At 37.0% G+C, this 25,128-nt stretch overlaps 1 protein-coding gene across 4 annotated transcripts; it reads left to right on the top strand.

Moving 5' to 3' along the window:
- The first annotated feature begins 437 nt into the window (after positions 1 to 437).
- On the top strand, positions 438 to 22,397 carry ACMSD (aminocarboxymuconate semialdehyde decarboxylase). 4 transcript variants are annotated; one of them, XM_051623198.1, is made up of 10 exons: positions 444 to 645; positions 4,098 to 4,142; positions 8,448 to 8,544; positions 12,296 to 12,345; positions 13,655 to 13,891; positions 15,126 to 15,219; positions 16,784 to 16,879; positions 17,308 to 17,480; positions 21,923 to 22,021; positions 22,228 to 22,397. In XM_051623198.1, the coding sequence occupies exons 1-10, from the start codon at positions 589 to 591 to the stop codon at positions 22,288 to 22,290; spliced, it is 1,011 nt and encodes a 336-aa protein (XP_051479158.1). In that variant the 5' UTR covers positions 444 to 588; the 3' UTR covers positions 22,291 to 22,397. The 4 variants fall into 4 exon arrangements, with proteins under 4 accessions (XP_051479161.1, XP_051479158.1, XP_051479159.1 ...); XM_051623199.1 differs by lacking the exon at positions 444 to 645 and adding an exon at positions 3,814 to 4,003; XM_051623201.1 differs by lacking the exon at positions 22,228 to 22,397 and having other exon boundaries at positions 438 to 645; positions 17,279 to 17,480.
- The last annotated feature ends 2,731 nt before the right edge of the window (positions 22,398 to 25,128 follow it).

Genomic DNA, 25,128 nt, shown 5'->3' with positions numbered 1-25,128 from the left:
CAGTCGCATGTGTAATGTCTGATGTGAAACAGTAATCAGAAGAGGGAAATCAACATGCATAGATTTGGCTACAATTCAGTATTTCTGTGCTTTTTAAAATGTAACTTTAAAGAAAATGCAAGGGAAGGAAAAGTGAATAGATGAGGAGGAATGACCAAGGGTGTATGTTCCCTACAATTTCAGAACATAAGAGGGAGAAAGGAAAAAATTCAAGCCAGCATGTTTCATAAATTTATTCTAAGTTGGTTTTATTGCATGATTTTCAACTGCAAACAAGCTTGCATTTTAGATTCTGTGTAAAATAAATCCCTTCATTGTGCCAATATAAACGTACATTTTCCCTTTGCCCTCAGTCAGGTGTAGTTTATGCATTAACAGGGACTTTATGCTGTGTTCTTTTAGAGAGCCACTCCTCTGGGATTTCTGCTCCCTGGTTGGCCACTGTACCAGGTTCTCCTGAGGAGACAGCAGGTGGATCTGAACAGCAGCCAAAGTTAGTACCCTGCTGAACCAGGGAGAGGAAGGATAGTAACGATCACACAGAAAGCATTTTCATTGAAAGAGTATTTCTCCTTTGATACTTCAAAAATGAAAATTGATATTCATAGCCACATTCTACCTAAGGAATGGCCTGACCTAAAAAAGGTAATAAGAGTTTAGATATTCAGTGCCTTATGTTATCAGCAACCATTTCTACCAGTGTAATTTTTGAAAGAACAATGAATGAAGGCTTCTGTTATGAATACTTCCAGGCTTTGGCTAATTTGATTTTTTTTTCCAGATACTTGCATTGCATTACTTTGCAAAGCCCGAGTCAGAAAGGGATGAAAACTGGGCTATGTTCCCCACTCTTTATTTTAGTCTGAAGTAATTCTTCTGTTTTCTCTTGTTTTCTTGTGAGACCTAAAATTGTCAAAGGATGAGGCATAAATTCCACTTTCTTGACAAAACCAGAGTTGTCAGGATCCCAAATGATATTGACTTCTGTTTTTAATAAGAGCAATAAACAAATATTATACAAGATTAATGTTACCTAAGACAAAAGTCATTCACATCTTATAGGGACAGGCATGAAAGTCATTACCTTCAAGTGGGCTGACTCGGTATGGTTAACTGATGATGATGATCATTTTACTGATCTCTCTTATTTTTTCAGTAACTGAAAGTAGCATATTGTATGAAAAATACAAAATCTCAGTTGTCATAACACTGAAGCTATAACTCAACTTGACTGAACTTTGAATCTTTGCCTGGTATTATTATTATTAATCAATGACTTAAGTGTGTTCTTGTCAGTAATAATTTTCATGATCTTGTGAAATGTATTTGAGAATGGAAAGTGTAATTTAAGTTTTCATATAATAAATCTAATCCTTTTCTTACTTCAGATTATCAAAAGCCATGTAGTCATCTCATTCTGAATTAGGTTTTAGAGTTATTGCCTAAATAGTAAAAATCACAGTTTGGTAAAGAGATGTCTGATCTCTTTGACTCATAAGAGATCACATCTCCAATGTTAAAATGGGTACTGAAAAAGATCACACAAAACTGTGTTTATATATAGTTTATACACACATATGTATACAATTATTTGCAATTAACATTTAATTTGCAATTAAAAATTTTCTTCAGGTTTCCAGGATAGCTATTTTTTATAACTCACATGTTTCCATTGATGATAAAAAATCAGAGTAGAAAAGAGACTTGCATTCTTGCTTCTTTCCTTGTTGTAATTCTGTGTTTGTTGTAGTTTGAATGAATCCTCCCTGTGTCTGCACTTGATTTCATTGTGCTTGTCTTTAACAACAAAAGGATACCATTATTTCAGCCATGCTCTTAGACATCTGACACACTAACTGAAACTTTGTCTTACACTGTACATTTCTTTCCCTTAATTTTGAGGCTGATGATGACAAATTCTCAGGTAGATGTTTCATATGTATTAGCACTGTCTTTCTCTGCTATTAAACATGACAGTTGAGATTCAGTTCAATATTAGCCAGTGAGCAGCTGGAAAATGTAAACAGCATATTAGAATAAAGTCATGAGAAAATCTGGTATTAAGAACATACATGGGATTATTTCTTCATTAGTTATTAAAATTAACATGATTATGCAGAAGACTTCCTGAAAAGGAATGTTTGTTTCCCCACTTACCTAGGAAAATCTTTTTAAACATCTGTTTGAACTTCCTGTTTGTAATTGGAAGCTCCTCAGTAAAAAACACATCTACCCTAGGTAATGTAGTTGAGACAGCAAATATTTTTTAGAATAATTGTGTCTGTTTTAAATGGATAAGAGTTTAAATATCCAGACTACACAGACAGGTTACTCTGGCTTGTTTCAGATTTTGTTGTCTTGTTTGTGCAATATCCCAAAAAAAACACCTATAAAATTCCTTCATTCTGATTTTACATTATTTAGAAGATTTTTTGCCTGTATATGCTTTAAAAGGGCTATAAAACTTTATGAGATAAAATCACCCAAGGACTCCCTTGATGTTCACAGATGTACCTCAAGGCTCAATTCACTACTGTTGGAGCCTGTAGGCCAGTGTTACATTTATTTAAACCCTGATAAATAGGCAAATACCTATTTTTTTTAATGTTAATTTCCACTTGTTAGTTTTTGCTTCCTCTGTTCTAAAGATTGACTGATTCAATGGCTTATTAATGGGCCCAGAATAGAAAACAACTCTCAGAATTCCCTAGAGTCCTCTGAAAATTCAAGCCATTGATGTAGTTCTCTACATCTCATGCATGGAAAACCAATGAGGCAATCCTAACAGAGCTGAAGTTTTCTTTATTTTTTTTCCAGCCTTATAAATGCTGAACCTTGAAGCTATAAGTAGAAAATTTTGTTATCAAGGTACTTGTTTAAGAGCTTAGGAACCCATAATAAGTATAAAAATTAATAGAAATAAATGAAATAAAGGACTGTAAATATATACAAGTGGTAACTAAGGGGAAGAAAGAAGTAAATAGATTCAAAACCAGACTGAGATTCTCTATTGCTTAAGTGCTCCTTGAGCACCTTTAAGATGCTCATTTTCTGCCCAGCTTACAATTGCAATTAGGATGGAGCTAGTGAAAACTTAAAGATACCATTAGGTATCATTCACAAAATGTTCCTTAAATATTATATATAAACTTTTAAGTTTTTTACTTTAAGTAAACGACACATAGCTACACAGCTACACGTAAATAAATAAAACATGCATAGCCTCAGGCATTAGCATCTCTGGTTGGCTGAAGTCAGGAGGCTTGGCTCTGCACACCTACTTTGGAAAGCTCACCGTGGCATTAAGTAATGATTTGTTATCACAGAAAATTCAGGACTGTATTTAAATTGTTTATACTTCAGTGAAAGAAATGCCTGTTTTTACTCAGTTTCCTTTGAAATGTTTCTTTACAGGGAAATGGGAATCCTGAACATTGTTTTCAGTCTTGTATGATATTTCAAGATTTCATTTATTTCTAATCTGATAAATTATGGTAATAAAAGGAAATCAGTATCTTTTGTAGGCTTTGGGGTTTTTTTGTAAACAATTTTGAATCTCTCGAGAAGAATCAATGAGCATCTAAGCTTCTCTCTTTTAGATTCTCATGGCTGTTTAAATATTAATAGACAAGAGACTGACCTTCAGTCCTGCTGCTGAATCATGGAAGCTGAAAAGTGGGATCGATACTTGGTTGTGCTAATGATTAACTGCTCACAGATTGGAAAATTGGCAGCTCAATTTTTATTGTGCCAAATGCTTGATTTAATTTTTTCCTGTGTTAAAATAATTTCAGTCAGAACCTCAGTATAGTAAGCAACTTCAAGCACTTTGAAGTCAATTGTAGGACTTGCTTTAAAGATGTATTGAACTGGGGAGCTGAAAGTTCAGATCTACAAAGACTGTTACTCCAGTCCCGTTAAACTTCAGCACTTCTGCTGAAGACAGTGGGGCTACTCATAGGCTCAAAGCTGAGCATATGCATAAGTGTTTCTCCATAATAAGGTACTGCTGGTTTGTAAGAACTGAGAGTTTTATTATTATTATTATTGCAGAGTGCTAACTTGCACTGGCTTTTTCTTCCTTCTTCCTTTCACAGAGATACGGATATGGCGGATGGGTACAGCTGGATCATCACTGCAAGGTTTGGGCTGTTTGGTGCTTTACGCTCATCTTGAGTTGTCATCAGGAATACAAACAGTAAATCTAGTTAAAAAGTAAAGTGGGAGTAAGACTGGCTGTGTCTTTGATACAGATTTCTCTAGAGGTCTATCTTCTGTGGAGTAATATCACTGCAAGTCCTAAAATACCTCAGTAGAACTTGAGGAGTGAAACGCACATTCTCATCTGAACCTCTCTCCATTTTTCATCACCATCTCATTTTAACACTTGGAATGGGCAGCTCTAGGGAATTCCTTTCAATAAGATAAGTCAACCAAAAGCAGATTACCTACAGACTTTTTTGTTGTTGTTGTTAAATGCAGTTATCTGTATGAGAAGCAAAAGCAAAAGGACCTAGTATTTTATTAAAGAACTCAGATGTGAAAATTTCTTAACATCTGAGGGAAAGGGAAAGAGTAATTTCTGTAACTTCATGAAAAGAACAATAAGGACAATCCATAGATTTGGTGATCATTATGTAGGAATGTAAGAGCCTAAGGTTTATTGGCAAATAAAAGGATGTTGGGGTCTGATTTTACTTCACCTTTTTGTCACTGTCCACTCATACTAGCTTTACAAAAGCACTTCTGAGCTACATGAGGACAACTGGAACGTGTCTCCAGGTGCCATGAGTCTGTGCTAACTGCATTCAGAATCCATCCTGCTGGGGCTGATGTTAGCAGAATTATGTGTATCTCCTCTGATGGGGTCAGGACTGGTTTTTTAGAGGATTCATTCTGATCTCAGTCAGCGTAGAGCCATGTTATTTGGAGGCAGGCTGTATGCACAGTGTTTTACAAGGGTTAATCTGCCTCAGTCTTCTGAAATGCAGACATGATTCCAATATAGGAATTTTATACTGAAAACTAGGAGGATAATTGATAAAAAAATGTAGTACTTAGAATTTTCAGGGTGGCAGTGAATCTCTCTATTTGGAGTAACCTTATAAAGAAAATAGTAGCTGATCTTCATTGTTTCTTTTTGTGACTTTGTAAAGTCATTCATTTTCTGTAGAAATTCAACTTTTATTGTTTGTAGAAAAGCTAGACTTGCATCTTCTAGGTAGCCAAGGTTTTTACACATATAATTCCTATTAATTTCAGTGGAACTAGACATTTCCTCATCCCCTCATCACTTTGCAAATTTGTATTTCTTTATGATCGTATATATGTATATAGTAACTGAAAAAAGCTTATAAAATTGGCACAACACAGTGTCTATTGCAACCTAACAATATACACACAGTTACCTTTCTCCAACATGCAAGGCTGTGCTGGCGAATGCCTAACGACCCTTTATAAAAAGGGACCACAGAATATGAAGGTTGGGACTGAGAACAAGGAGCAGACATATAGGCTGATATTCCAGATCTGAGTCTAAGGGGGCATAGGAGGAGAGAACAAGCCACCTGCTGAACATGTGTGGATGCCACTGCTTCTCAGATACATGGTAGGTGCATGAAGGGGAGAATTGTTGGAAGCATTTTTAGCAGCTGAGCTGTTTGTTACAGGTGTGATGCGAAAACTCCTTGATAAAAAGAGTTTCCAAAGGAATATTAATATACACTGCAGAGAATCCTGTCTAGCCCAAATCTGCCTGAAAATGTTGCATGAAAAGACTACATGGCAAAACAAAATCCTGTTCAGATATGTGAAGCTGGGAAATTAACTCTGGAGATTAAAAAAAGGGGAAAGCTTTTCATATCATTCTGTGAAGAAGCATCAAGGTCAAACTGGAGAAAAATAACTATGTGCTTTTTTTAAATAAGTGCAGTTTGGGATGTGACAGAATAGTGTAATGATGGGATCATTTTAAGTGTAGCTTGCTGAACCAAATCAGCCTGCTGGACTTAATTCTTAGATATCTCTCTCTTAATTCCCACATAAATTAATTAAAGCCTTAAATATCAGATGTTTAGGATGGGATGGAATGAAATGGCATAGAATAGGATAGAATAGAATGGAATGGAATGGAATGGAATGGAATGGAATGATAGTATACGTACTATCATATATACATACATACATACATGATAGAACTCCTTAGAAAAGTGTGTTAACCTTGTAAATAAAATTCTCTTGTCTTACAAGATTTTCTGTACTGCGTTTGTTGCTTTGGAACCTGAAAGGTTTTTTTTCCTGATCCTTGTTTCATTCTCACAGCTGCAGAAAAATTGAATTGTTTCCCACTTGAGGGGTCTGAGTAATTACTCATTTAAAAAATATCAGGTGCAGATTAGTGGCAGTGTCAAGAGACTTCAGCAATATGACTCATTTTCCAGGCAGTGTTGCTGGACCAGATCCTTCTAGCCTTACATACACGAGCATGTATCTATTGAAATGATAACGTTTTGCTTTCCAGCATAATCAAGTTTGTTGCTGCCAACATACAATAATGTGAGCTTAGCCTTGACCTCTAGCCTTGACCTGTCCACAAAGAATCAGTTAATGCAAATGAGAATAGCAGTGTTCAACTATTTCTTCAATGAGAACAGCAAATGGCTTATTAGAAACCTTTCCTATATTGCAAACCTTGTGGCAGCATTCAGAGAACAGCTGTTTATCTTAGCATTTGGGTATGAGCACTGTCAAGGTTGCTATTAAAAATACAGTCTATCTGGCATTGTTTTCAGTATTAGGAGGAGAAAATATATGTGAGCAGGTCACATGCTCTGCCTTAGCTGAATCTGAGGAAAGAACCAATAGTCATCTGTGTTTGCAGAAATACTCTTGGTAGTAATTCTTAAAGTTCTACTCCTTCTTTTCCTCTATTTACACCCCAAATATTTTTATGTTTGTTAGGCAATGTGCAGCAATGCACTGGTTTTTTTTAATGTATTAGAGTGTAAGGATACAGTAAACGTTTCTGTCAGGCTGTAAAATCAATTTTACAAGAAGCTGAAGTATTTTCCAGAGGATCAGGACTTTGTGGCTGTTATTACTAACTGTAGTATTTCAAGTCATTTTCACAACCTGTGATACAGCTAACAAGTAACTTGACAGTTTGCCAAGGCAGCACCGTTAGATTTGTTGAAGGGAGCTTTAAAATATTCATTAGGGCAGTGTATTTGTGAATGATGTATGAAGTTAGTAACAAAGTCAAGGTTAAGAACAGTCTGACTTCTCAGAAGGAGGTGACATAAACCCAGCCCTGTAAGAAATAGTGAAATTTTATTAGTTATTTCTGTTTAAGCACACAACTAGGGAATATTCTGATTTAACAGATTTTTTATTTTGAAAAATAGACAGGATACTAAATAAAATGATTTTGTGAGGGAAAATAAAGAGAGAGAGCATTGCTGCTTTGTTTTCTCATGTGGTTTTCAATTTTCAACCATAGATGCAGTGTGTTGAAATTACTTTCACCCATTTCCATTTATCCCTATAGTAGCTTCAAGCAAACAAGAAAGTATTGGTGAATTGTATCGTGTTGATTTGTGCAAGCATAAGCCAAGTTTTTTTGTCTTTTGTCTGTCTTTAAAGTCTATAGAAGCACGTGGATATGTACAACTGTAAGAGACAATTTACCTGCTTAATGTGACTCAACCTCTTTGGACAGTTGACAAATCAACTAAAAATTAAGTTCCATGTTCATAGTTGAAGGAACAGTATTAAGCTTAATTACCTTTATGGTATTTTGAACTTTGTAAATCTGGGAGTTGGTGGCATATGGGGAAAGAATTACACTAAGTAAGATGATGGTTTTGTACTGTGTTTATGTATTGTTAGGTTTTTTTTTCCCCAATTACAAATTCTTCAGTAATTCTTCTTTCTCCCAAGGAGAAAGTGTAATCTAAAACCAACATAATAGGTCTGCTTTTGTTTCAGTATCACTGGTGATATGAAACAACTGGACTGAAATTAACAGAGTTGCACAATTATTTCTGTAGTTGCTGGGATCATTGTGATGCTATTGACTTTAAAAGAACACACACATACCCAAAGGGGAAATTTAGCACAGACTTAATTAGAGCTTTGTTTTGAGGTCAAAATTTGCTTTGAGGATAAACTTGGATTAAGGTACCTGATACCTTTTCCAAACAAACGTAGAGTGATGTATGTTGCAAAACAAAGGGTATTTTATTATTATGAAGAATTCATTCCATCTGAACTATAATTGACTGTTTTATTACTATTTTAAAGTAGTCTTTGATTAAAAATATTTACTGAATTAAAATAACAAAATTCTGACACTGAATTTCTGTGGGAAGCACAGCATACTCCAGTGACTATAAATGATCATTTAGTACTTTGTCACATTTATCATATATGAAAATGTCATTTCACAGGGACAGGCAAAGATGATGAAGGATGGAAAGGTTTTTAGAGTTATTCAAGAGAACTGCTGGGATCCAGAAGTACGGATTAAAGAGATGGATCTATCAGGTACCTGCATAAAGGAATTGAAATAATTGTGTCTCATTTAAAGAAACAGCCGTGTCTCTCTTAGAGCATCTGAAAGTGCTCAATAATAATATCAGAATTAAAAGCTTTAGCCTACTGATTCATTAGTTGAAATCTGTTGAAAGTCAGGGAAAACTGATATACTTTATATTCAGACTCAAATAGGACGTTCTCATTACTTACCTCATTTTCAGTAGCAATTTATTCCCCACATGGGCGCACTGATGTTGGTGGGGTTGTTAACAGAGTAAGGAGCTAGCTGATGTAAGTAAGGATGACTTACTGTGGACTAGAAAAGGCATCATAAATGTCAGGTATAAAAGTGATTTACACAAAAGAGGAAGCCCTTTCATTATTGTTCCAAATGCTAAAAAGATTCTCTTTACTCATAGGATTTCTTGTATGTTTGTCTCCTTTTCTGTTTATATGTTGCAACTTCACTCTGTATTTTTGCTAGAGGACTCTGAGCCTAGGGTGCTGATACAATTGCTTTCTCAGAAAAAAAGAGTTTTCCTGATTTAGAGAGAAATTTAACCAGATGCCAAATTTGAAATTTACTTTTGATCAAGTTACTTACATGCTGCTAAATAAGGTTTGTAAAGCAGGAGACTGAGGACGGGAGAAGGGACTTCTAGTCCAATCAGTTATTTCTGTTAGTTCTTATTAACACTATAATCCCAAATTGCGTGAAATGTTACATTACTGAAGATATTTTATAAGTAGTACCTTTATGGTTATAGTTTCCCTCTCTCCTGGGATAGGACATTAGGAGATACTTTGGGTCATCCTTATGGAGGTTCACTGCAACACAAAACATAGTACAATTTAGGAACTCGGGCTGGTGGGCAATTCATGTAAACACAACTTAGATAACTTTCAAGTATCTCATTTTCACCCTGAACAAGCAGTATTTCAAACTCCAACCATTTACTGGGGAAGCTAGAATGTCTGTGCAGCCCTTCTGAAATATGCTGCCTTGACTGGACTCTAATAATTCCATGAGTTAGCTCAGGGATTTTGGGGATTTCTGTGTCATTCAACCACCATGTGGATCATAAATAGCCTTTGGGTATCTTAGATATTTCCCTCAACACTAATGGCAAGTTTCTACGAAGTAGTTCTGCCATATCTGTTTTGCTGTAGACAAAGGGAAAACATAGGAGCATTTTTTTCAAATTTTTACAACAGCTGTGCAGGAAAGAACATTTGTCATAAAGCCAACACCACAATATTTCTCTACAATCTAAACAGTGCTCACTTGATTTAAAAAATTAAACAAGCTAAAACGATGTGTTACAGCACCATCTGGTGACTTGTGCCATAAAAATATCCCCCTTTATTACAGTACTCCAGAGACACAGGCATCAGACAATTAAATGTAAAAAAAAACCACAACTCTGTTGTTTTTTTCATTCTGACTGGTCATGTAATCATAGACTATGGGCCATATTTACTCTTTTCCTGTTTACAAAGACTGTTTGCTGTAACACAGGCTGGCATACGTTACACAAAAAACTTTGATGCCCAAACATGACAGAACTTTGGACCAAAGATGCACAGAGTGTCCCAGCTGAACAAAATTACTATCAGTCACTGTGAGGTATATCCTGGTTTAGCCCCAGCCAGCAGCTGAGCACCACACAGCTGCTTGCTCACTCCCTGCCCTGCTGGGGTGGGGGAGATCAGAAGGGTAAAAATGAGAAAATGTATGGGTTGAGAAAAAAATAGAATAATAGGAAAAGCAAAAGCCATGCAAGTGAGCAAAGCAGAACAAGGAATTCATTCACTACTTCTACTGGCAGGCATCAGCCATCTCCAGGAAAGCATAATGGTTAATTGGGAAGACAAAACACCAACCATCCTCCTTTCCTTCTTCCCTCAGCTTTTTGTGCTGAGCATGAGCATTGTATGGGAGATGCTTTAGGTCAGTTGGGGTCAGCTGTCCCAGCTCTGTGCCCTCCCAGTTTCTTGTGCACCCCCAGTCTACTCGCTGCTGGGCTGGTGTGAGAAGCAGAGATGGCTTTGACTTGGTGTAAGCACTGCTCAGCACTAACACTAACATCCCTCTGTTACCAATACTGGTCTCAGCACAAACCCAAAACACAGCCCCACACTAGCTACTGTGAAGAAAATTACTAAATCAGAGAGTTAACATGCAGCTTGGTAGCTAAAATACTTTGTGCAATGCCCAAGAAATCTTGCCAGTAATAAATGGTAGCCAGTGTTCCAAAGACTCTAAATTAGTTCTCATCATCGTATGTCCTAGGTCTATTTGGTATACAAACCTGTGTCTTGATCCACTCAATAAAACAAGCAATCAAGGTAATTCAATAAAACAAGCTCTAGAGGTAATTAACATCACCATTCTGTGACACAAATCAGTACAGTTTTGTGGGAAAAAAATCCTTTAGTTAATCCTGTCAGCCTTTTCTTCTTATTCTCTCCTTTGTAGAACCCTCTGAAGAGTGTATAGAGTTTTTTTTCTGTGATGATTCTTCTTTTTCCTAAAGCTAGTGTCCAGGAATGTTCAGTTTGGAAATCTACCCTTAAGATTTACATTAAATTTGCCCAGAAGTGTAAAAAATGCATTGAAACCAGATGCAATCCTTATAGTGGAAAACATGGTCAGTGTTCTCAAACATACTAATTAAGTGTCCAGTAGCATATTGGTAGATATTACAACATTGATATATATGTAATTTTGTAGACCTAACCCTTAACCCCAAACCATTGCCACTGCACACAATATTAATCAGATATTGTAAGACAGAGTCAGCTTCCCCTCTTGCTTCCTGCTTAAAATACTGAGAAGGAAAATAAATTACTTTCTTAAATGTTTAAGTGCTTTGGCAAGGTCATTGTCTTAGGAGAAATTATCTTAGTTTTTTCTGCCACCTTTTGCGTGACTAGTTTCATTACTAACAAGTTAAAATTTTTAAAGCATGACAAAATAGGTGCATAAAAATCACAATCAGACCTAAAATTAAAAATAAATACAGTTTTGTATGTAACGAGTTATTGATGTCCAATTACTGATTATTGTTTCTCCTGTTGTTAATCTGCAAGATTTGTTGTATTCCTTCCTGTAACACACACAAAGTTATGGTATAGAGTTGTGTTTGAAGAGAAACCAAGCAACACAGACTTGATTTTCTTTATTGCTGACATCAATTTTTTTTCTAAAAACAGACAGAATTTCTTATAACCTCAGTAGTCCAGAAACAGGATGAAGTAAACCTAACACAGTGTAGCTTTGAGAAACGTATTAACAACCATTGTTAGTACAACATTGTTTATTGTTTAGCTAATTTACATATTTATTTATTAAATATGTGTGAGAATGTGACTCGAAGGTAAACTTAAGCTACTGTATTCTGTTGGTTTTACATCACATTTGTTTGTGTGAGAGTAACATTAAATTGCTATTTTAATTAACTGTATGCATGCATACCAATTACTTCTAAAATCAAAATATATTCACAAAATAATCCAGTATGCATGTGGAAGTGTTATTTTTTTTCTGTTCCAATCCTAATAAACTGATAAACTGCAAGATTTATTACTATGATCCTCAATAAGCAAAAAAAATTATTCTGTCCATGTCTCGGTTAAATCAGTTTTTCTTACCGTTAAAGCTTTTACCTTCTACCTCTCAAACCAAAGTGCTTTCTTATTTTTACCATTTTACTAAAAAAAATAAAAGAAGCATTAATGACTGCTTTTTCTTACTCAGGAGTCACAGTCCAAGCCCTTTCCACAGTCCCTGTAATGTTCAGCTACTGGGTATGTTCCTACTCTCATATTTTGCAATTCATATGTTACAATTTTTTTAAAAAACAAATGCATCTTCCTATAAATTAGGTGACTGAAAGTAGTCACTAGGACAATGAAGAAAATGGGTAATTGTTCTGCTGTGAAAAACAAAAGACAAAAAAATGGTCCAGGTATCAGAAGACCAGTACAGGGAGTCCTGGCAAAGCTCCACTCTGCAGGACATCCAGTAACAAAGTATGAGACAACAGACTTTGTTCTGGAGACCTGAAAACAAGGAGAGAAAATTTACACAACATGAATCCCTGGTAAGCAGGTAGACGTATCTGTAAAGATCCCATAAAAGCTAAACTTCAATCAGCTTTTTGTCATTAAAAAAAGAAATAAAATATATATTTGTGGTCTTGTCCCACTTTCTTGTAAAGGTGGCAAGGGACTCACTGACCTCCAGTGCTTTGAATCTTAAAATTCAGTAGGAAACTTAAATTATTTTGTTCCCTGCACAGTGATCCTGAACGCATCAAAGGAATAAAAACAGTCTGAGAAGATAAATCATAGCAAGATTCTGTTCTAAATACCTTTTCAGTTTGACTATTTAGCTAGGTGTACAAGTTGAATTGTTACACAATAACAGATACGCTGCATTAAAAATCATTGTGTTAAGCCTGCATATAAGTAGCACCACTGATCTTTAGATTTTCTTATTGGGTGACATATCTTTAAAATGTTATTCTGGTGTTTATGGCAATATTTTCCATTAAATATGTATTAGGAAGGTAAATGGGAAACTAACTGCATGGATATTGCAGTTCCCTCGTTAGAATTATGACTGTTATCTCCTTCTGAATGTTAGAGAGGTTTGCTCGAGTTTCCTCTCTAGTATTTTCATGCTTCAACTTCTCACATTTCTTATTTTTATCTCTTCAGCTCCAATAATAGGAGAGTAAATATTCATTGCTACGTTTAAAAATTATATGCTGAGGTTTTTGCATTGGAATAGACAAAAACAGAGGACTGGTTTACACAAAAGACCAGATAACTTGAGAGCATCAGCAGCTTGGGCTCTATTACGCTCATCCTGAGCAGTAAAAGCAGCAGCATTTGATAAAATATTCATGACAGGAAGCAGAACTGCACCCAGAGGTTTTAAAGCAGGAGAATTTAGCCCTACTCCTTTCCAGCCATTCAGAACTGAAAAGTAAATTTTAGGTTTAAACCCTGTCTCTGAATTGTTTGCAGTGACATTTATCCAGTATCTTCCAAAAGCAGTAGCATTTGAGAACTATAATTTAATGTACAATTCTGCTTAATATCTTACCAGGCCAAACCTCAGGATACTTTAGATCTAGCCCAGATATTAAATAATGACTTAGCTGCTACAGTAAAAAAGTACCCCAAGAGGTTTGTTGGCTTGGGTACGTTACCTATGCAAGCTCCAGACCTGGCTGTGAAGGAAATGCATCGCTGCGTGAAGGAACTTGGATTTCCTGGGGTACAAATAGGATCTCATGTCAATGATTGGGACCTGAATGCACCAGAACTGTATGATATTTATGCTGTGAGTAAATGTTTCTTTTCTTATTTTGGGTACTGCTGTGACATGGACTTCTGTCTAAAAGTATCTTGAGACATTCAGTTGTCAAGGAAATTTATAGATACATTGAAACAACTGAGCCTTCTAATTTGCTTAGTGATCAGAGAGATTCAGCTTTAATATATATAATTCATTATAGCACACAACAATAATTCAATAGAAAACATTCTGAAGCAAACTGTACATTAATGAATAAAAAAATCTGCTTATGATACAAGTTCTTCCTGTAGAGTTTCCTTCTTGGTTTGTCAGTCTAAGTGCAGTATCAAATCTGCAATGAACTTCATCAATCTACCAAGCCAGTTATTGAATTGCTATTTTTAGTTTACAAATGTAGATGGCATTTACTCCCTACAATCCAAAAGTTGCCACTTTATTTATGCACGTATGGGTAAATAAAACCAAATTTGTTAAATGTGTGATAATCTCCTTAGCAACAAGAGGAGGTCCAGAAATACATCTGACAAAATGAAGCTGTTAAATCCTAGTTTAGCATATGAATGACTTTGATGAATATATACTTAAATATAAGCTCATAGTTAAATTACTCAGTCAGAATGAGCATCCTATAGTGTTCTTTTTTTTCATCTCCAAAGATGTTAGTAGTTTTGCAGAAATTAATAGACTTGAATGGAGATGGATTATTGATCAGGATACAGCTAGATTTCAAACTCTTGGTTTTAACTTATTTTTAAACCAGGCAGAGGGCCAAAGGGGACTAATCTTGTGCAACAGCAATGAAAATCCCTGAATGCAGCTGAAACAATTCTGCAAAATCATCTTAAAATGTTTCTATAAAACATTATAAGAATTAATCCTCACATGTGTAATGAAATAAAAAAGAACACTAGTTTAAACCAAGTTTTATAGTGCAGGATGGCTGATGACACAGCTAAAAAAGCATTTTTATACCACATTAATCTGAGGAACACTTGGCTTACTAAAAAGATATCATCAGCAGCATTTACAATACTGTAGTCTCAAAAATAACTTTGAACCTGAGTGAGAACTTCAGGATGTGGCCCACAGGAGTAAATATAGCCAACTATTCCTTATAGTTCTTACTTCTGGGGCTATTTTTGTTGCTAGAACTAATTCTCAGCACAATTTGGCTGGTAATCTTTAAAGCATGGCTAAGAACTAAGATGTATTTTTGGTATGATTACTAAAAATTTAGGTTTTTTTATTTTTGCTGCAGGCTGCTGAAAAACTGAATTGCTGTCTCTTTGTGCATCCCTGGGACATGCAGATAGATGGAAGGATGTCCAAATACTGGTTTCCCTGGCTAATAGGTGAGTGAATATTTATTTACTTTGCTTAATCTACATGTATGAATTGTCACTGGATTATGCCAAGAAAATTGCTACAAAGGTACTAATACAGAGAAAAACTACATTTTTTCTATTAAATCATTTTTTTACATCAAGTGCTAAGATTCAAACTGTTGTGTAAATTCAGCAGTCATTTGATTTTAAGCTGGTTTAGTTTGTCTGACTTTTAAATACCTAGAATCAAAATTTCAGAGTAGCAATCTAGTATTCTCTATTGTCCGAAATACAAAGAGGAGGTGACTGGGGAAAAAGAATTGCCTCTGAAGTGAACTTCTCAAAAGGAACATGAGTGAATGAAAGAGCAAGCAAAACCAAATATTACCTCCTAGAATTTCTTGGATTATTTCCTAGGTTGAACAGAGAGGAAATAAATCCAAGTTTGTATCATATAAACTATAGAGCTTTGAAAGCTCCCCATAGATGTAGGGAATTGTGTAGTTTCTGGTTTTTTCCCCCCATCTAAAAGGTAAATCAGAACAACATTGAATAACGGGAAGTAGATTATACAGGTACTTAGAAATCACTAGACCTGATTCCACCCTCAATTCCTCTGTTTTGCACTGCTTTGTTTTGCATGGTTTTGCACTGCCTCCAGTAGAGAGGTTCTGAAAAATACACACTATATGCATTTATGTTCTGCAAATCTTAGTGTCCCAATCACCATGATTTTAAAACAGTATCAATTAGGCTTAAACAGAGCAGTCTCAACTATACAGATTTTAAATGAGTCTAAAATGATTGCATTTACTTAACAAAGTATAGTTAAAATATTTTCCTACTGGCCCTAATAAAGCTTTGCATCTGAGCATATTGTGAAACATCAATGAAAAACAACCTTTTGAGCTGGGTAGGTGTTATTTCCCCTTGCATGAGGGGAACTCAAGTTCCTCATTTCCAAGCTGGATGTCTCAAGTTAGGCACCTGAATAGCATGGTATTCTAAATAAGTTACATGTGCTCAGAAGATGAGGCCTGATGCAGGAACCTAAACTGCTGCTCTGTTCCAAACACTGGGCATCCGAGTTACCCAGTGGCAAAGGGAGAGACAGGTTATTTCTAAACTCTTAGTAACTGGCACCATGTCATAACCAAACTCCAAATCTGTGTTGGAGTACCCACCAACATGTCTGCCCCACTTCCCACACAAAAGAAACCCAGAGGCACAGGTGAGAGCAGAAGCTGGTGTATTTCAGAGTTTTCTTTAAGCTAGGATAACAGGGGAATCAAGCCTGTACTGTGCAGTTCAGGACATGCCAAACCTGCCTGTCAGCTGTCCTAGTGGTGTAGGATAAAAACTAGGCTTTGAATTCAGTAGCTTCCAGTTCTATGTCCTGAATTCAGTTAATTAATACTCAACTCCATGTTCCTATAATAGAAAAAATGCATAACATTTGGCACCTGATCTGTAACTGTTATTTTTTCAGTAGTTTCAAGGCTAATTGAAGAAAATTAAGATAACATTTTAAACTCAAATAGGAAAATAAAAAATAAAACTCTTATACAATTAAAGGTTTTTTTGTTCCTAGGTATGCCAGCAGAAACGACCATGGCCATTTGTTCCATGATTATGGGAGGAATTTTTGAAAAATTTCCTAGGCTGAAAGTTTGCTTTGCACACGGAGGTAAGTAATATACCATGTGTGTTCTTAAGTTGAGTGTGGTACAATTGTATTTTCGGGTATGCCAGCTAATAGGGTTACCACTTTAAGCCTGCCACCAGATGAGTGCTGTTACCCCAAAGAAGATACCTGCTTGTAGGAACACTCTCAGGAGTGTTTCAGCCATTGTTTGAACTGTTACAATAGCCTTCAAGGGAAATGAGGAGGAAGCTGGCTTGGGGACAAGGAGGCAGCAGGAGGAATTTGGGCATCAAAGTAGTGAAGACATGGGGAAAAGAGAAAGAAGCTAATGAAACGGAAGGTGAAAAAATGCTGGTGCAGAGCACATTCTAAAGAGCTGATAGTAAAACTTATAGATCCCTGATGATGATGTGGTTTTTTTTTCCTCTTGCATATTTTCAGCTTCTGTTACTACAAATGTCTTCTGGCAGGTGGAGCTTTTCCATACACAGTGGGGCGAATCTCCCATGGATTCAACGTGCGCCCTGATTTGTGTGCGGTGGATAATAAAGTGGATCCAAGAAAATACCTTGGTTCATTTTACACAGACTCTCTAGTCCATGATTGTGGTGCACTAAGGCTGCTAACAAGTGTGATAGGAGAGGTGAGTTTTAATGCTTCCAAAGTGGGTGAGTAATTCTTTAGTTCTCTATGAAACAGCAAAAGAAGAAGTACACACCAGTACTGTGTCCAGTTTGGGGCACCTCAATACAAGATAGACACTGAGGTGCTGGAGTGGGTGCAGAGAAGAGCAAGAGCAACCAGGCTGCTGAAGGGCCTTGAGAACAAGACTTGTGAGCAGTGGCTGAGGGAACTGGGGCTGTTTAGCCTGAAGAAAAGGAGGCTGAGGGGAAACCTCATTGTCCTCTACAACTACCTGAAAGAACGCTATAGAGAGGTAGGTGCTGGTCTCTTCTTACAAGTAAATAGTGATAGGACAAGAGGGAACAGCCTAAAGCTACACCAGGGGAGGTTTAGACTGGACGTTGGGAAATGTTTTTTCTCTGAAAGGGTTTTCAGGCATCAGAACATGCTGCCCAGGGAGGTGGTTGAGTCACCATCCCGAGAAATGTTTAAAAGTAATATAGATGTGGTGCCTGGGGATATGGTTTAGGGGTGAATGTGGTAGAGTAAGGTTAGAGGTTGGACTTGATGATCTCAAAGGTATTTCCCAAACTAAATAATTCTGATACTATGTTTCAATATCATGATAAGCAGTCCAAGACTTTTAACTATGCATTACCTTTTGAATCTAACTGTAGCTTACATAATCAAGTGCCTTTAAGTAATATTTACGATAGATACAAAAATTTTACCAGATCTGTTGTGCACTTCCATTTCACAAGCTCCCCAAAGGCTTCTAGCATTGCAGTTCAGCACTTGCTTCCAGTTATCTCCTTTTCTGAGAAGTCTCCCCAAATCTAGACCATGTTCATCCTAAGCATATTCTTGTTCTGCATGCAGTTATAGGATAGCAGAGATGAGTCAAGCTCTTGAATTTTGAATCGCCATGTTTAGGTGGTCAGATTCCTGGTTTTATTACCAAAGAGACAAGATGACGTGCTTGTTTGTTTGGTTTTTTCCATTTTAAAATGTTTTGCCATTGTTAGAAAGACCTTGGTGAATTAGCAGCTGTGTGATTAAGCATGGCTCAGACACACAGATTCTTTTCTGGGCTGATTGTGTGGTTTTAAGCTGAACTAGAGGTGTCAAGAGCAACTGTGATTAGTCTTTGCAACTGAAATGTAGTTGTTTGAGGGGAGTGAGGTTGTGGAAAGTAATTTGATAATCTAAGTCACTCAGCAATAACCTCTCTGGTGTCTTGTTTATCAACAGACTTCTAAAATTAAGTTTCTTAATGCAATAAATTTGACCAGTGTACTGGGATGTTGGGGTCTTCTTTAATTCTCCTCTGAGTATTTTAAGGTCAAGCAATATGACATCAAGTGAAACCCCAGTGCTGAAAAGGCATGAGTCAGGTCCCAGAGACATAAATGCTTTTAACAGACAGGAGAGTTTGAAAAAAAAAAAAAAAGAAGTACATTTTATTTCTCTTTTTCATAGCCCAAGGCATTTTATCCTTAAAAAAAACATTCACATCACATTTTCAAATTTTACTATATAACCATGAAGATTAAAAAGTTCCCCCTTTTTCCAGTGAGAGTTCATACTCTCACATAATACCATTCCATGAGTCAAATGCTTACAAAATAAAAAGCCAAATATCTCAGTGTTTTCAGTGCAGTCGTGTGTTGGCAGAATAACAAATAGAAGATGAATAAGTGCTGGGCTACAACCAGTGTGATTGGGTCTTGGAGATGACACCATAGCTTCATGAGCTGAAGGGTTGAAATAGGACAGCTCTCCAGAGTACAGCTAAGAGCTGTGCAGGAAGGGCATCGGTGTGTGTGAAGATGTGCTCAGACGTGGCTGCAGGTCCTTAGGGAACAGCTGTTACCTGGCATCAGAGTGGAATGTGTTGGCTTTCAGCTTCTGAATATTAAAATCCAGTGACAGCTGTGATGGGTCATGTCCCTTTAACTTCACCCCCTCTTGGTGCTGGGTGCCAGTTAATTGGAGCCTATCCCACTTAAAGGAAGCAGAGAGATGCATTTCTGAGAAAGAATTTTTTAAGGCTGCAAAATTGCTGCAGTCCTTTGCTCCCCTTGTGATGAGGTAGCCTGAGGTGGATATAAATAAGCACAAAATCCCTAATGATGCTGCCTATAAAAAGTGAGGAACTGGGTTGGCAGTGGATGAAATTAATCAGTGTGTCTCTGCAAAAACTTGCCCATGGTGATTCCTCAAGAGCCATCACCCAAAGGTCAGACATTCTCTGGCCAGAAGCTGGAGCTGAACAAACTATAGCAATCAGGCCTTTTTTTGAGATGTATCCAGATAGTAGGAAAGTGAGATTCAAGGCAAATATAATTTTCATTAATATAATGGGATGAACTCATGACTCATGCTCTTTGAGATTCATTTTAAGACTCAGGTCCCTATTACTGTGAAGAAAGTTCTGTTGAGCAGAAGGCTTCACTGACGTTAATCATTACCCAGATGTACCTTTTTAAAAGGAGAGGTGCATTAATTAAGGTATCGAACTGTAAGTCCTCTAGGGAAAACTGACTTGGTTGGTATCCTTTGAAACAATATAATAACCCATCTGTTATGCTAGGGGTATTATTCATCTGCAGAGACTTCTCTAAGGCTAAAGGCAGGTATTGCAATGTCCATTTCATACATGGGTACAAAACTGAAGCTCAGAGTATAAAAGAGCCTAGTATCACTAGTAGCAGAGCAGTAATGCTACTTCTAAATTTTAATTTAATTCTAATTTACAGCTCTTAATGAAGAGATCACATATTTAGCTGTGAAACATTTTAAGTCAGAGGAAAAGAAAAATATAACTGACATATTTGTAGTATTCCAACGAGGACATGGGGTTTCTTTCTGCCTTGGTATATAGGAGATGTAAACAGGAACGTACAAACATTCCTGGCTTGCTTGACCTTGACTAACAAACAGCTGTGCAAATACTGGGTTTCCTTCTCCTTTACTTAGAAATCCATATTCTCATATAAACACAGTATGTTTATTGGCTGGGGGTTTTTGTAAGTGACATATATTTGGTTTTCATATCTGGAGAAAACGTCTTGGTATCAGATTGAGTATTATGAATAAAATAATGTATTTAGCTGCTTAAGCATACACAGGTCCAAATACGTTTTGTTTAATCTACACTCATAATTTGATTTAGTAGACAGAGGAGTGTAAATTATCCTATTTAATCTTATGGTGAGGCTTGTATAATAAATCATAACACAACAATACAGGACAGAACAATAGAATGCGTGTCGTTCTGCTTGGAGTTGGTAGAAGGCTCTGTATTAGGTTCTTCCAGAGACTCTCGGGTGACATCTGCTGGAGGTAAAAAAATGCAGGTCAAATTTTAAAAAAGCAGCATTTGACAAATACGAAAAACTAATCATTTCATAAAATAACTGAAATATGTTTTCTTCACCCTATTTCAGTATTGGCAACTGAGTTCAAATATTATAACAAGTGCCCCAATTTCATGAGCTTGACTTAAAATTCATGAGACGTTTCAAAACATATCCTTTTAATGAAAACTGTGCTTTTCAAATATGTCTCCAGGAGATGAAGCTCAAAGGAAAATAGACTTCTGATAAAATCAAGAGAGTCGGCAGCACGCACTCTCCAAGTTAGATAAAATGGGGTAATATCATTCCAGTTTGAAAATGAACCTACAGCAAGGTCAGCCTATTGAGGATCTGCTTATGTCTTTCCATCTCTGATACCAAACAGGAATGATGCATACAGATTTTTATTGAATTTTCTTTTTCACTAGCTTGGTTTCAGAAACAAATGATATCATGTCGCTCATATTCTCAGATACATGTTTCAAATGCACAGCCAATATCCAATAATAAAGACAATGACACTTCAAAAAAATTAATAGACTTCCAAAAATACATGAAATGTTGTAAATGAGATACTGGCTTTGTTACCTGGAGCTGAATACTGGTTAAATTAAATCAAATAAAATACCTATTTGTATCTGTTTGTAGTAATTCCACATGGTACTGTGCTTTGACTAGAATCCCACTGCAGTGATCACAGCTTTTAAAGTATCTCCCCAAAGATAATTTTGATTGCTTTGTAAATTTTACTCCACATTCTTCTCACATATATATAATGTTGTGTTTGTATTTGTCTGTGTGTGTGTGTGTTGTCCAGAATTTCAAATTCAGGAATGCAAATCCAAGCTTCTTTTCTGAGTTTAGTGGAGAACTTCCTGAGATTCTTAAATAAATTCTTTTCAAGCTTTTTTTTTTTTTTTTCCCCCTAATGAAAGTTGGAACCCAAAGATGATCTTCACATTCACTTTTGTAATTAATCAGTCCAATATATACCAATATATACTTGTAATTTCCTGTGGTCTATTCTGAATTCCAGAAAGCACATGCAACCTTATTGCTTAATGTTACTACAAAATGTACAAAATGTTTTTTTTATTACCAGGACAAAGTTATGCTGGGTACAGATTACCCTTTTCCACTTGGGGAACTGGAACCTGGAAAATTGATTGATTCAATGGAAGATTTTGACAATAAACTAAAGGTATGATCTTTTTTGGGGGGGTTGCCTCTCCTTTTTAAGCCTCTGGTTTTAGACCTGCGATGAAACACTGACAGATCACTCTAGTACTCTGATTTCTGCAAAGACTGGAAAAGACCCTTTAGTCTCTTTGCAGCAGTTCATTTTAAAGCATGAGTAAAAGCATTTGAGTGCAATGAGTTAAACAGAAGGGTTTTTTTTTTTTACAGGATAAACTCAAGGCTGGCAATGCCCTGGAATTTTTGGGTCTTAGCAGAAAAAAATTTGAATAATTATGAAGACATTGAAGAGACCAAACTTCAGAAATATGCTGAATCCTTAGGGATACTTCTATTGGTGTCTGCAATTATATTGATGAAAAATAAATATGACAAGTGTGTGACAGTCTGTTATTATTTCCAAAACAAAGGCCAGGGTACTGGGAATGAGCACGGGTACTTCTGTGCCTTTAAGGATTTAGGTTGTCTTTAAGCACTTCTGAGGCCCCTGCTCTCAGTAAAAAGGAAAGATTTCATCTTCCACAGTTGTAATAAGAAGCTCCGAATGATAATCAATGCCATGTTATTAGGACCTGATTCCCAGGAAGAGAGAACTGAGAAACCGATGACTTTTCTCCATTATGTTTCAGTCCTTGTTACGCCAAATAAACAGAATCTAGAAAAATATTAGAATTTAAACAGAAAGTTGCTGATGCCCAAGAACAGGCAACATTTGCCTTCACCACTGCTGGAAATGGCAGCACACCACACTTCAGCTCCGTGCTGCAAGTGTATGTGCTGGCACTTTGTAAATGCTGTGACAGGGTGGAAAAGGTCTGTGTGGGGACTTGTAATTCTCTTCTGCTGCCGACACCACTGGCAACTTACTCATCAGGACAATATGGTTGTAGGTGCAGAAATAATATTTGTACGTCACCTTCAAAATAAATGCTAGTGTTGAGCAACAGTTTAACGACATTAGTGTCCTCAGATTTGCAAGACTTCTGCTGACCTTTATTTAAACAGAATCAGAGAATCACTTAGGTTGGAAAAGACCTTTAAGATCATCAAGTCCAACCATTAACCCTACTCTGCCAAGTCCCGCACTAAGCCATATTCCCAAGAGCCCCATCTAGAGGACTTTTAAACACATCCAGGGATGGTGACTCAACCACCTCCCTGGGCAGCATGTTCCAATGCCTGACAACCCTTTCAGTGAAAAAGTCCTTCCTAATGTCTAGTCTAAACCTCCGCTGGCACAGCTTGAGGCCATTCCCTCTTGTTCTGTCACCAGTTACTTGTGAGAAGAGACCAGCACCTGCCTCTTCACAGCGTCCGTTCAGGCACTTGTAGAGAGCAATGAGGTCTCCCCTCAGCCTCCTTTACTTCAGACTAAACAGCCCCAGTTCCCTCAGCTGCTCCACATAACTCCTGTTCTCAAGGCCCATCACCAGCTTTGTTGCCCTTCTTCGGACACGCTCCAGCACCTCAATGTCATCTTGTATTGAGGTGCCCCAAACTGGACACAGTATTTGAGGTGTGGCTTCACCAACGCTGAGTACAGACAGATGATCACCTCCCTGGTCCTGCTGGTCACACTATTCCTAATACAGGCCAGGATGCTTTTGGCCTTCTTGGCCACCTGGGCACGCTGCTGGCTCACGTTCAGCCACCTAGCAATTAGAATCCCCGGGTCCCTTTCTGCTGGACAGCTTTCCAGCCACTCTTCCCCCTGCCTGTAGCATTGCCTGGGGCTGTTGTGGCCCAAGTGCAGGACCCAGCACTTGGCCTTGTTGAACTTCATACAATTCACCTTGGCCCACTGATCTAGTCTGTCCAAGTCTCTCTGTAGAGCCTCCCTACCCTCAGGCAGAGCAACACTCCCTCCCAGCTTGGTGTTGTCTTCAAGTACCTACGTGCAAGTATTGAGCCACTTAAATGCATGATTTTTCAGTGAGATTGTTTTATTTAAATGTCAAAGTAGAAGAGATGCAACTCAGTTCTCATATATTATTATTATTTTCCTTCAGTAAATTTGATTTTCACAGATGTTTAACTGGATCTGAGGAAAATACATTGTGGTTCCTCCAATACATTTTAATTGGGTTAATTCAATTTTTTTAAATTAATGAAACCTCTTAGTGTGAATGCAATGCTACATCTTTGGGGACCAAGGTCTGGAACCTCTCCAATAGCAAGAACAGTGTTTAATTACCTTAACTTGTGACTGAATGGGGGATTGCAGCCCTCTGCATTGCAATTAATTAATGTGCATACCTGCATAAATCATAGTAATGATGCACTGTCATTATTTAATGATATTCTACTTATTCACAATGTGTTAAGATTTTTAAGACAGGGCTATATCTAATCTTCCCTACATTTTATGCTTTTGTAATTAACAAAGCTCATGTAAGATTCTAATTATATAGTCAGGTGACAACATTCTTCATGCTCTTCCACCAACTATTGAAGGAATACAAATTTTATGTTGAAACACCCAAACTCCATGAGTTTTACACAGTGATTCAAAGTGAGGTAGAACACTGCACTTCAAGATTGTTAAATGCATGAAAAATATGAAAGCAAAGATCAGCTCCTAATTACTACAAAAGTCTTTGTAGTTAAAATTTCCCTCTGCATATCCATTATACATCTGTGCATTTTATTAGTGCTCTGTTTGGCCCAGTTATAAAATTACAGCTATTTGTATAAAAATGTCACTGAAGTTGTAAAAGAACTAGTTGCAACATAATTTCCTGTGAACAAAACCCCTGCAGAGTGCCTAGTGGCACGTTCAACACGAGGAGAACACTGGGAGCTCTGATTTTGATCCACGATGATCAGAAAAGCAGCACGTTATTATTTAAGGGTGAAAGAGGAACGGGCAAAACCTTTAAAAAGTCATCATCATTAGGAAAGGTAGGTGAAGTGTAACGTGGGAGAGGCTAAGACAAATTCGTGGTCAGCAGAGTGTGAGCAGATGCATCTTCTCTGTGTATCAGAGAATAACTGACTGGCCAGACAAGGCATCACTGGACAGCTTTGATTATGCCTTTTCCACACCAAATTCCTGGAGAAATACCACCTGTTGGTTGTTGTTTAGGTGTTAACATCAAATACACCATGCAC

This window comes from Apus apus, chromosome 6, assembly GCF_020740795.1.
Source record: "Apus apus isolate bApuApu2 chromosome 6, bApuApu2.pri.cur, whole genome shotgun sequence".
NCBI classification, from domain to species: Eukaryota; Metazoa; Chordata; class Aves; order Apodiformes; family Apodidae; genus Apus; species Apus apus.
The sequence above is the reverse complement of the archived record's forward strand: the minus strand, read 5'-3'. Positions and strand labels throughout refer to the sequence as shown.

Coding starts and splice junctions, on each gene's coding strand:
- ACMSD (XM_051623198.1), top strand. CDS start 589: ATGAAAATTGATATTCATAGCCACATTCTACCTAAGGAATGGCCTGAC. Junction 4,143..8,447: donor AGCTGGATCATCACTGCAAG/GTTTGGGCTGTT, acceptor GTCATTTCACAG/GGACAGGCAAAGATGATGAA. Junction 8,545..12,295: donor TAAAGAGATGGATCTATCAG/GTACCTGCATAA, acceptor TTTCTTACTCAG/GAGTCACAGTCCAAGCCCTT.